This window comes from Moschus berezovskii, chromosome 4 (assembly GCF_049115385.1).
Source record: "Moschus berezovskii isolate FMDL1 chromosome 4, NW_MosBer_1.0, whole genome shotgun sequence".
Lineage (NCBI taxonomy): Eukaryota > Metazoa > Chordata > Mammalia > Artiodactyla > Moschidae > Moschus > Moschus berezovskii.
In genome coordinates this window covers 54,991,265-55,003,461 of record NC_142463.1, presented here as the reverse complement: position 1 = coordinate 55,003,461, position 12,197 = coordinate 54,991,265, and the positions used below count along the sequence as shown (strand labels likewise).

General features: G+C 37.0%; 1 protein-coding gene across 2 annotated transcripts in view; it reads left to right on the top strand.

Annotated features, from left to right (window-relative positions):
- USP33 (ubiquitin specific peptidase 33) overlaps nucleotides 1–11,030 on the top strand; it is a 53,274-nt gene extending 42,244 nt beyond the window's left edge. For both annotated transcript variants that reach the window (XM_055402122.2, XM_055402121.2), the window contains exons 19-24: nucleotides 93–262; nucleotides 1,223–1,304; nucleotides 2,001–2,109; nucleotides 8,087–8,189; nucleotides 9,349–9,417; nucleotides 9,847–11,030. In XM_055402122.2, coding sequence (XP_055258097.1) covers nucleotides 93–262; nucleotides 1,223–1,304; nucleotides 2,001–2,109; nucleotides 8,087–8,189; nucleotides 9,349–9,417; nucleotides 9,847–10,004 — 691 coding nt within the window. In that variant the 3' untranslated portion in view covers nucleotides 10,005–11,030. The remainder of the gene's footprint in view (nucleotides 1–92; nucleotides 263–1,222; nucleotides 1,305–2,000; nucleotides 2,110–8,086; nucleotides 8,190–9,348; nucleotides 9,418–9,846) is intronic.
- The last annotated feature ends 1,167 nt before the right edge of the window (nucleotides 11,031–12,197 follow it).

The following is a 12,197-nucleotide window of genomic DNA, read 5'->3' as shown; positions in this document are numbered from 1 at the left end:
TGCAAAGTCTAATAAGGAAGTGGAAAAATCCACTTTACTAGCCTAATGGAGTAAAATGCTTATTGAATATAATGAATCACTGTCCTTAATAGGAAGAGCAGTGAAGAAGCACAAAAAGAGAGGCGAAGAATATCGAATTTGTTGAACATAATGGAACCAAGTCTCCTTCAGTTTTATATTTCTCGACAGTGGCTAAATAAATTTAAGACCTTTGCTGAACCTGGCCCTATTTCAAATAATGATTTTCTCTGTATTCATGGAGGTAAGAAACTCAAATGAAAAGTAGTAGTAGGAATTTGCTATTAAATAATTTACAGATAAGGCAAGAGCCAAGGATTTTTCTCTTCCATTTATTTTCCGTTTCCCCATCTGCATTCCAAATTAAATGTGTTTAATTTACTATGGTCTCAGAAATTAGTTTTTTCTTGTAAGTATGGGTAATCTATAGCCTCTTCGTAGAATAGATATTAATATTTATTGGGTACCATTTCCAAAGGCTGTACTAATCTAAAAATACCAGAAACACTGTTTCTGTTCTCAAATCTCCAGTTTCATAATAAAGACAGATGCATAAACAACCAATTAACGTACAGGGAGCACTTCTGTTGCTCATGATTTTTCTCAGCTGAGAGACATCCAGCTTCAACTGTATCCATGGCTCTTATCCCTTTTGTCTAAATGAATAGCTGGCTCTTTTCTTAACCAGAAAAATGTACTTGGAATTTAACAACAACAAAAAAAATCTCATGCAGTTATTTGCTAAATATAACTTCTGCCTTTGTGACTGACTGTGTTACTGCTTATTCCCATGACAAATAATACCTTAGTGTGACAGCTTTAATTAAATTTCATGGTCGAAGACTTGTTACTCTCATTTACTAATTATTTTTGTAGTGAAACTTCAAGAGATAGTAGAAATGTCCTGTATTGGATTTAAAAATCTAAACTTCATTCTCTGTCATCCCCTTCTCCTCCTGCCCCCAATCCCTCCCAGCATCAGTCTTTTCCAGTGAGTCAACTCTTCGCATGAGGTGGCCAAAGAATTTGGAGTTTCAGCTTTAGCATTTATATTTCAAGAGAAAATACATCTTCAGGAACATATGTTTATAGTTAATTTTCTACCTCTTGGGGAGAATTTTTAAGACTAACAAAAAAAATGCTAGGAATTAATCAGTTAAAATTAACAAAAGGAATGAGACAGACTCATTTTAAACTTTTCTAGGTGTTCCTCCACGAAAAGCTGGTTATATTGAAGACCTGGTTTTGATGCTGCCTCAGAACATTTGGGATAACCTATATAGCAGGTTTGTTTTTTTTAATCAGATAGTATGATATTGTGAAAATGAGTTTATGAAATTTGTTAAAGAGAGATTGGTTATTTTGTCTGTGCTCCTTGTGCTGCATGTTGCTTATGTAGAACATTCCCTTTTTCCTTCATTTATTCACTCTGAAGCATGACTGGAGAGACTTTTGTAGCTAGAGTGGCCCTGATCTAGATAATTAATTCTAATTTTTCTGTTCTGATAATCTGTATCTGTAAAGCTTTGCTGTGGTATTTAACTCTCTAAAGTTTTAAATTTTATTTAAAAATGTTTTACGTAATTCCCTAATATATTTCTTAAATATTGAAAATAATTCATTTCATGAATTCTTACTTGAGTGGACAAGGGAAGTCTCCTTCTGATTAAAACTTGATTAAAACTGTGACTATGTATAACTTAAGATTTATAAACATATAAATATGCTAATTTTTGACAGCTACTTCTTTTATTGTATGTTAGTGTTGCCACAAACATTTTGTAACAAAAGTAGCTATAAGGGAACGTTCAAATATAGATAAAGCAGACAAATCAATAAACTGATATAATCATAGACCCTGAAAAGCATAAAATCAAGTCCTCACAATAATTCAGTTTTTACGTTTTATGAAAACTTGGATACATTTCCTAGATCAGCTTTCTTCCAAATTGTCATAATTATTAATAATCTTCATGCCTTAGGTATGGAGGAGGACCAGCCGTCAACCATCTGTACATTTGTCACACTTGCCAGATTGAAGCGGAGAAAATTGAAAAAAGAAGAAAAACTGAATTGGAAATTTTTATTCGGGTAAAAAAATGATGCTTTTCAAATTAGAAAAATGATCTAGAATAAAGAAAAAGAAGTGACCCTTAGAAAAACTCTGTAAGAGAAATGATTGGATGAAAGAGTTGTAATAGATTTTAAGTGTTACGAGCACCTAACAGTGAGAGACCCCAGTAAGGTGACTGTAGTTCTAGTGAGTTAAGTTCTTCCTTTGTGGATTTTTGTTTTCATGGATTGGTAATAAATTTTGGTTTAAGTATTGGCACTGGCAGGAAATCTTACTGAAATAGTCAATTATAGATTTCGATAAACTAGTGATTTTTCGGAAAGCATCTACTCAGATTGCATTCTCTACTTTCACCCCTTTGTAAAGTAAATATGGTTTGGAGGAGCTGTCTATACTTATACCTAGTTCCCACAAAGTGAATATATTACAAGATGTTTCTTGATTACAGGCAATAGAAAGTCTGATCACAGAATCAGTAGGAAGAGCTGAATAACCAGGTTTTATGGAGAGAGAGAGTACACTTCCATTTGACTAGGTAGCATGAAGTAAGTTTCTTCAAAGTGGTACTGTCAGTAAAACGGCTCCAGTTATTTATTTATTCGAATTCCTAGTAGAGAATCCTACTAGAGTTTGGGTCACTTGAGAGGCATGTTCATTATATTCCTGTTCAAATTATATTGGTGGAGGGATAATTCTGTAAGGGAAAATTGAGATTCTTTTAGTAAAAGACGGGGAGAAGTTATTGAATAGATATTATAGGTGAATAGTACATTTCATGTTGTGGACACACGCTTCTCTTCACACATACCTGTTTCTTTTCATAGATTTACAGGTGTTTTTGTGTATGTGCCCTTGCCTAAATAAAGTAAAGACATTTTTACATACACAGGAGAATATTACCAGTGTGGATTGATTTATTGTTCTTGAGCCTCATTTGCTTCCTAAATATAAAGAGGCAAGTTTTAGTTGAATATTAAAAATAGGTCATTCCATGAATACTTAAATAGATGGCTAATGACTGTATCCATTAGGGTTTGATCAATAGAAGCCATTCTAAGTATTTTGAGTAGAATAGGAATACAAGCAATGCAAGACTTAAATAACTACTAAAAGGACTGGTCAGTGAAGATCAAGAAGACCATAGCTGACTTTCAGGAAATATGGAAGGTGGGTAGGCTGCCATCCTAGAGACAGGAGCAGGGACAGTTGGCTCAGAGTGGGGATTCAAAGCCCAGACAAGGTAAAGAAAGCTTTTTGTAGTAGTGTGGGCCTGGTCAAGGGTGTTGGAGCACAGGCAACATAGACATGGATGTCCATGTTGGCTGGAGATGGATATGTGAGGAGGCACAGCATAGTGGTGGTGGTAGATTTGAGGGACTGATTCCTTGTGTGGGATTGATTTCATGTGTAGGATTGATCAGATAATACAGGTATAATGAGAGCCAGATTTCATATTGTCAGATAAAGGAGTTACAAATATTGAAAGAGAGAAAACTAAAACAGACTCTTTGTTATTGGATTAAAATTGTAGATATCTTTGTGGACTCACTGTCAATAGACATGTGCATATGTGTGTGTGTGCTCAGTCATGTCGAGCTCTGGGACCTCCTGGACTGTAGCTCGCCAGGTTCCTCTGTCCATGGGATTATCCTCGCAGGAATGCTGAAGTGGGTTGCCATTTCCTCCTCCAGGGTATCTTCCCAACCCAGAGAATGAACCCGAGTCTCTTGTGTCTCCTGCATTGCCAGGTGGATTCTTTACTACTGAGCCACTTGGGAAGCCCATACACATACATATGGAGTTAGGAATGTGTGTATGCGTATATGTATATAGAAATAAATGATGTAGCTAAATTAATTTCCTAACTCTTGTTGCTGAAAAGGCCTGGATAACTCCAGTAGGATTGAGCATACCCAGCTTTCTTCAGACTTGGTTTCTAAACATCTTTCTGTAGTCAAAGTGACCAGCACTCCTTGGAGAAATGGTTGCTTTCAGGGCTGAAATTGCAAGATGAGCTTGGAATTTCATACTGTTCCAAAAAGTTAAGACGTTTTTGAAGAATGATGGGGAAATGTCAGAAGTACACAGAAGCCAGCTTGAAGGGATTTTTTTCTTGCCGAATTTGGGACAGTTTGTGCTTCAAAATAAATTATAATAGTATTCAGCTCAGTCGCTCAGTTGTATCTGACTCTCTGTGACCCCATGGACTGCAGCATGCCAGGCCTCCCTATCCATCACCAATTCCTGGAGTTTACCCAGACTCATGTCCATTGAGTTGGTGATGCCATCTAACCATCTCATCCTCTCTCGTCCCCTTCTCCTGCTGCCCTCAGTCTTTCCCAGCATCAGGGTCTTTTCAAATGAGTCAGCTCTTCGCATCTGGTGGCCAAAATATTGGAGTTTCAGCTTCAACATCAGCCCTTCCAATGAGCACCCAGCACTGATCTCCTTTAGGATGGACTGGTTGGATCTTCTTGCAGTCCAAGGGACTCTCAAGAGTCTTCTCCAACACCACAGTTCAAAAGCATCAGTTCTTCTGCGCTTAATTTTCTTTACAGTCAACTCTCACATCCATCCATACGTGACCACTGGAAAAACCATAACCTTGACTAGATGGACTTTTGTTGGCAAATAATGGTATTATATATATAATAGTATTGTAAGCCTTTAAACAAAATAGGAGATATTGTGTCCATACTGTTATAAATAAATAAGTGAATAAATTTGAAAGACTGATGCAAAATGAAATATTAACATAGTTCCAACTTATTTCTCACAAAATACTTATTAATTTCAAAGAGAAGAGATTGGCACCCAACTCAATGAAGTCATTAAAGTGAACATCTGTAGCAATGGAACATATCAAAATCATTTGCCAGGAAAGGATACAATGAGAAGAACACAGCATCACTTGTTTGGTACATGATGCATAACCTGAATCTCAAATGAGGAAAGTCAGACAAACCAAAATTGGGGGACATTTTATAAGATAACTGGCTTGTAATCTTCAAAATTGTCCTGATTGTGAAAGTCAAGACTAAGGAACTGTGTCACCTTAAAGGAAATGTGAAGTTATATGCAGCAGGTGATTCTTGGGATTTCCTGGTTTTGAGGGGGCTTTTTTGGTCATGCAGCATGTGGGATCCTAGTTCCTGGACCAGGGGTCAAACCTATGCCCCCTGAAATGGAAGCGCAGGGTCTCAACCACTGGACTGCCAGGAATCACCCGATAGGTGATTCTTAACTGGATTCTTTGGCTAAAAACAATATTATTGAATTATTTAGAAAAATGATAGAGTCCGAGGATTAGATGCTAGTATTATATCAGTATTTCTAGGTTTTTATCATTTGTGTCAGATGTTTAAGAAAACCCTGTGTACAGTGTTTTGCAGACTTTAATGATCATTTCTCTGGTGTTGTGTGAAAGTTGCTCGGTCTTGTCCAACTCTTTGCGACCCCATGGACTGTACAGTTTGGGGTATATACTGCATCATATAGGACAGTACCAGACCCACAGTGTTTTGTCACCTAGGCACAAAAACAGTATTCAGTAGGCCAGCGACTTTTAGGTGATGGTCGGTAGTAAAGAATCTACCTGCCAATGCAGGTGACTCAGGTTCAATCCCTGGGTCGAGAAGATCCCCTGAAGAAGGAAATGACAACCCACTCCAGTGTTCTTGCTTGGATAATTCCATGGACAGAGGAGCCTGGTGGGCTACAGTCCATGGGGTCGCAAAAGAGTTGGAAACGACTTAGCTACTAAACAACAATAACGTATGGAGAAAGTGAAGAGGAACTCAAAAGCCTCTTGATGAAAGTGAAAGAGGAGAGTGAAAAGGTTGGCTTGAAGCTCAACATTCAGAAAACAAAGATCATGGCATCTGGTCCCATCACTTCATGGTAAATAGATGGGGAAACAGTGGAAACAGTGTCAGACTTTATTTTTGGGGGCTCCAAAAGAGTCGGACATGACTGAGTGACTGAACTGAACTGAAAATCACTGTGGATGCTGATTACAGCCATGAAATTAAAAGATGCTTACTCCTTGGAAGGAAAGTTTTGACCAACCAAGCAGAGACATTTCTTTGCCAACCAAGGTCCATCTAGTCAAGGCTATGGTTTTTCCTGTGGTCATGTATGGCTGTGAGAGTTGGACTGTGAAGAAGGCTGATCGCTGAAGAATTGATGCTTTTGAACTGTGGTGCGGAGAAGACTCTTGAGAGTCCTTTGGACTGCAGGGAGATCCAACCAGTCCATTCTAAAGGAGATCAGTCCTGGGTGTTCATTGGAAGGACTGATGCTAAAGCTGAAACTCCAATACTTTGGCCACCTCATGCGACGAGTTGACTCACTGGAAAAGACTCTGATGCTGGCAGGGATTGGGGGCGGGAGGAGAAGGGGACAACAGACAATGAGATGGCTGGATGGCATCACTAACTCGATGGACGTGAGTTTGAGTGAACTCCGGGAGTTGGTGATGGACAGGGAGGCCTGGCATGCTGTGATTCATGGGGTTGCAAAGAGTCAGACACGACTGACCAACTGAACTGAACTGAAAGTTAGTAAATTGTATGGATGTGAGCCCCCTTCTTCATTTATTTTGTATAAAGTTAGTTACATTGTCAGAGATAATGTGGGATGGGATATCATCTCAGTTAAGAGACAATCAGTAAGACCAGCAATGCTGATACTGGAAGAAACGTACGTTAGGAAAGTAGACCCAAATCCAGTTCTGCTGCTGCTAAGTCGCTTCAGTCGTGTCTGACTCTACGACCCCATAGATGGCAGCCCACCAGGCTCCACTATCCCTGGGATTCTCCAGGCAAGAACACTGGAGTGGGTTGCCATTTCCTTCTCCAATGCATGAAAGTGAAAAGTGAAAGTGAAGTTGCTCAGTTGTGTCTTGACTCTGTGCGACCCCATGGACTGCAGCCTACCAGGCTCCTCCGTCCATGGGATTTTCCGTGGGGTCACAAAGAGTCGGACACAACTTAGCGCCTGAACAACAGCAGCAACATGTGACTTAGCAATCTCATTCTTAGGTATTTACTCCAGAGAAATGGGGCTTCCCTTGTGGCTCAGCTGGTAAGGAATCTGCCTGCAATGTGGGAGACCTGGGTTTGATCCCTGGGTTGGAAAGAGTCCTTGGAGAGGGGAAAGGCTACCCACTCCAGTATTCTGGCCTGGAGAATTCCCTGGACTGTATAGTCCATGGGATCTCAAAGAGTCGGACAAGACTGAGCAACTTTCACAAAACACCTGAGAAATGATCATTAAAGTCTGCAAAACCCTGTACACAGATGCTCATAGCAGAATTGCTTGTAGTTGTCCCAAACTGGAAATAATTGATACACCCAACTGGTGCCAAATAGATAAACAAGGTGTGGTATATCCATACAGTGGAATACAACTAAGCATAAAAAAGGTAGAGCTACTGATGCATGCATATGATGAATCTTAGAAACATTATGCCAAGTGAAAGAAGATAAGACAAAAAATGACTCTGTGATGTCTCATTCCATTTATATGAAACTTCTTTTTAAAAAAGGTAAAGTAGATCAACTCTTGCCTGGGGCTGAGAGGAAGTGATTGATTGCAAACGGGTGCAGGGGAACTTTTTGGGGTGTCAGAAATGTTTTAATGGATTGTGGTAGCGGTTGAAGGACTGTAAACTTAACTGAAAACTATTGAACTTTGTGTTAATAGTAGGTGGATTATTTAATAAAACTTTTGTATTTTTTAAAGCTGTTTTTTAAAATGCAAGTCTGTATTTATTCCATAACTCTAGGGTTTTTTTGTCTTAAAACTCAATAGATGGATTGATTGAATGTTTATCAGGTGTTAACATGTCCTATTAAGATAACTTAGCATCAAAGTACATCACATTATTTGTGTATAAGGAGTTTTCCTCATCAGATAGTGAAGTAGAATGGTTGTATTCTGCTACAAAACACGTTCTAGACTTTAAGTGACTGATTTTTTTTCCCTCTGTAGCTTAACAGAGCATTTCAAGAGGAGGACTCTCCAGCTACTTTTTATTGCATCAGTATGCAATGGTTTAGAGAATGGGAAAGTTTTGTGAAGGGTAAAGATGGAGGTAAGTGTTTAACAGAAAGACAAAATTCTTTGCAAATTTTTTGTTTACTTGACAAATGTTTTTTGAATATATATATTTGGAATTAAACTACTGAACAAGAGATCAGGGATCATACAGTCTAGTTTATATTTTGGTTGTTTTTAATTTTTTAAAAACTTTCACAAATTATAGCATATTCATGGAAAGTATAAGGGAGCTAAATAAAAATTAGTCTACAATCTTAATATTAAAAAAATTTTTTTGATCCTTCCAACAATAAGATTGGTTAAATTACTGTGCATCCGTTACAATGGGATACTATATGAACTTTAAAAATTATTTGTATAACAGTGTTTAATAATTAAGAAATAAGATGTTCTTGATATATGAAAAAGGTTATAATATAGTATGCATAGTTGGAACCTTTTGTTTGTTTGTTTGTTTTTTAAAAAAAAAGGCAAACATGTACAAAGGCAAAAAGACCAGAAAGATGCGAAAACAATTTGCCTATCTTTCTGTAGTGGGATCACAATATTTTTTTCTTTCTTTTGCCTTTTTTTCTTTTAAAAGTTTTTTGATAATGAAGGTGCACTATACTTTTGTATTCAGAGGGAAAACAAAGTTTTTCTTCCTTAAAAAAGGATTCATTTTGAGAATTCCCTGATAGCCAGTGGTTAGGATACTGTGTTTTCACTACCAAGGATCCAGGTCCAATCCCTGGTCAGCGAACTAAGATCCTGCAAACCTTGAGGTACAGCCAAAAAAAAAAATATATATATATATATATATATGCATTTTAACATTTCATTGCATAATATTTTTAATGACAGTCTGAAACTGAGAGTTGCATTCTTTTTAAATTACAAAGGAATTGTTCTTTTGTAGCATTAAAAGTACATTTTAATCTGTAATCCCCAAATGGATGGTTAAGAAATTATTTTTATTACATTTTGGATGGTAGTGAGAAAACTTCACTTGTCTGCTTTCCTGGTTCTGTTTTGGGGAGCTAAGACCCAAAAAGAAAGAAGCTCGGAATAAGACAGTTCAGAGCTGACTAGAATAATCTGACTAAAAAATAATCTGATTAAACAGTTATATCCTTCATTAATTCAGGTATAGAAATATGTAGTTGTTTGGTGCATTTATACATGTTGATTGTTTGTTTTGCCTTTTAACTTAGATCCTCCAGGTCCTATTGATAACACTAAAATTGCAGTCACCAAATGTGGCAATGTGATACTCAGGCAAGGTAAGTTTGACTAATGCTGTTAAGCCTTCACTTGTTAGTGATTTGTTACACTCTGTAGTTCAGGAAACTCTTAATACTCAGTGCTCTGTGGTGGTCTAAAGTGGAAGGAAGTCCAAAAGAGAGGGGCTATATGTGTACATATAGTTGATTCACTTTGCTGTACAGTAGAAACTAATACAACATTGTAAAGCAACTGTACACCAATAAAAATTAATTAAAAAAAAAGAATATGTGGGCAAAAGAATCTCTAACTTTTTAAGGCAGACCATAAAGTTGCAGCCTATAACCATATGGACTGATAGACTGAAGATTCATGTCCTGAAACTTCTCTATTATTTCTAGAGTATTCATACTGCGGGGACATTATGAAAGCTTTTGCAATATGAAAGTTTGTAAATACTGCTTTTTCTCTATGTACTTGATTGTTAGGAGCAGATTCTGGTCAGATTTCTGAAGAAACGTGGAATTTTCTACAGTCTATATATGGTGGAGGGCCCGAAGTTATCTTGCGACCTCCAGTTGTTCATGTTGATCCTGATGCAGTACAAGCAGAAGAAAAAATTGAAGTAGAAACTCGGTCTTTGTAATTTTGAGGATATATAGAGTTCTGATGAGAAATCATTTTCACTTCCCCTAGCATATTCCCATGCAAAAACATTCCTAAAAGCATGTTTATTTTCTCGATTTTTAATGTTTTAGCTTTTATTCCTTCTTACTGGGCATTATGGAAGAATGTGTTGAAATGTATAATATTCTACAGGTTGGCATATTTAATGCTAGATAACTTATAAAGTCTTTCAGTGTAATATTTTTGAAAGAGAAGGGATAATTGTGATCATTTGGTAATCAGGTTATCTTTGATCTTTTTACTACATGTAAATCCGTAGTCCTTTGTAGCTTTGTAAATACTTTTGCTTTGAAAACTTTTTCATTACCCTAAACCACCATAACTCTGACCAATCTTTTTAGTTCTCTAAAAACCTAATTTAATTGTATAGTTTTGACATGGCTTCATACTATAAAGAGCCTATTTTAAATTGAGAGTCACAGTCAGAAAGATGTTGTTAATTTCCTAAAGCTCAGGAAACTGTTAGGGTGTCACTTCTTTTGCACTGCAGCATATGAATTAGCATATTAATATTTACAAAATGTCTTTTTGAATGTAGCAATGATGTATTTAGTCTGAGTGGAATTTGTGTTGGCAGATATTAATAATTTATTGCCTCTTATACTGTAAAATGTTAAATTTCAGTTCCTATAACCTTGAATAGTGTTCATTAATAACAGTAAAAAAAAACCTTAGGGTTAGTTTTAGGGCACTTTTATTTTGGGAGCATGAAGTGTAGAATGTGTTGCTAAAGCTGAAGCCTCTTGCAAAATGATTTTTTAAATGAAATGCATAAAGTCTTTTTGAATAACATAGTATGCACTGCTATTTGCTTGATTATGTGATGTCAAAAGTTTAATTATATTCCAAGTACAAAAACAAATGGGATTACTTTGAGGATGTTGAATAGCATTCACAATGGCTTTGTTTTGGTCTGGGGCAGCTGCCACCAGCTAAAACAGTGTTATTAAAATCAGTTCAATAAAAATGATTTAAAAATGTATAACTTGGATGTTGTATTTATTTGACAGATATTAAGGGTGAAGGGTATAAAGTCTGTTGATACTAATGTCTTGTTATTTCTTAATCAGCAGTATGCAAATTAAGTCAGTTGGTATAGTATTTAAAGTTTTGGTATTTAATGAAATTAAACAGCCATTAGAATCTATTTGAATTTTTAAAAATATAGATAGCTTTTAGTTTTCTTCTTTCTCATGATTATGCTGTGATCCTCTTCAAGGATTGAATGATATGACTGATCTGTCTTAAATCACCAGAGATTAGTATAATGTCTGGCATTTGGGAGATAATCAAAAAAGGTTTAGTGCTTTCCATTTATGATGTTTCAGACACTATACTAAAGTGTATTACTTACACTTAATCCTGGCTACAATCCTATGACTTAGGTTAGGTGGCTTGCCGAAAATCATACACACAGCAGAGAAGTAGCAGATATGGGACTACAACTAAAGTCACTGTAACTTTATACCACTGTTTTCATTCACCATGGTATATTATCACCCACTGAATTATTTTAAAACAGATTATGGTGTTAGCATTAGATTCATTAATAGCATCTGTCATTGGGATATATAATAAGAATACTGGTCTTGGATTTCCTGGTGGTCCAGTGGTTAAGATTCCACGCTTCCATGCAAGGGACATGGATTAGATCCCTGGTTGGGGGATTTCCACCTGCCACATGGGATGGCCAAAGAAAGAGTACACTTTTTTTTTTACATTATAATCATCTAAATGCATAACAAAATAGTACATAAAGGGTTAACCCCATAGACTCAGCTAAAAGTTGGCATATGTGTTAATAGATAATCATATTAAAAAATTCGGTTTCTCTGAGGATGATTTTCTTGGAACTGCTGCTGCTGCTGCTGCTAAGTCACTTCAGTCGTGTCCGACTCTGTGCGACCCCATAGATGGCAGCCGAGCAGGCTCCGCCGTCCCTGGGATTCTCCAGGCAAGAACACTGGAGTGGATTGCCATTTCCTTCTCCAATGTGTGAAAGTGAAGTCGCACAGTCGTGTCCAACTAGTAGCGACCCCATGGACTGCAGCCCACCAGGCTCCTCTGTCCATGCGATTTTCTAGGCAAGAGTACTGGAGTGTCTTGTCATTGCCTTAATTGCAGTTAAGAGATACTGAGGGCCTACAATATT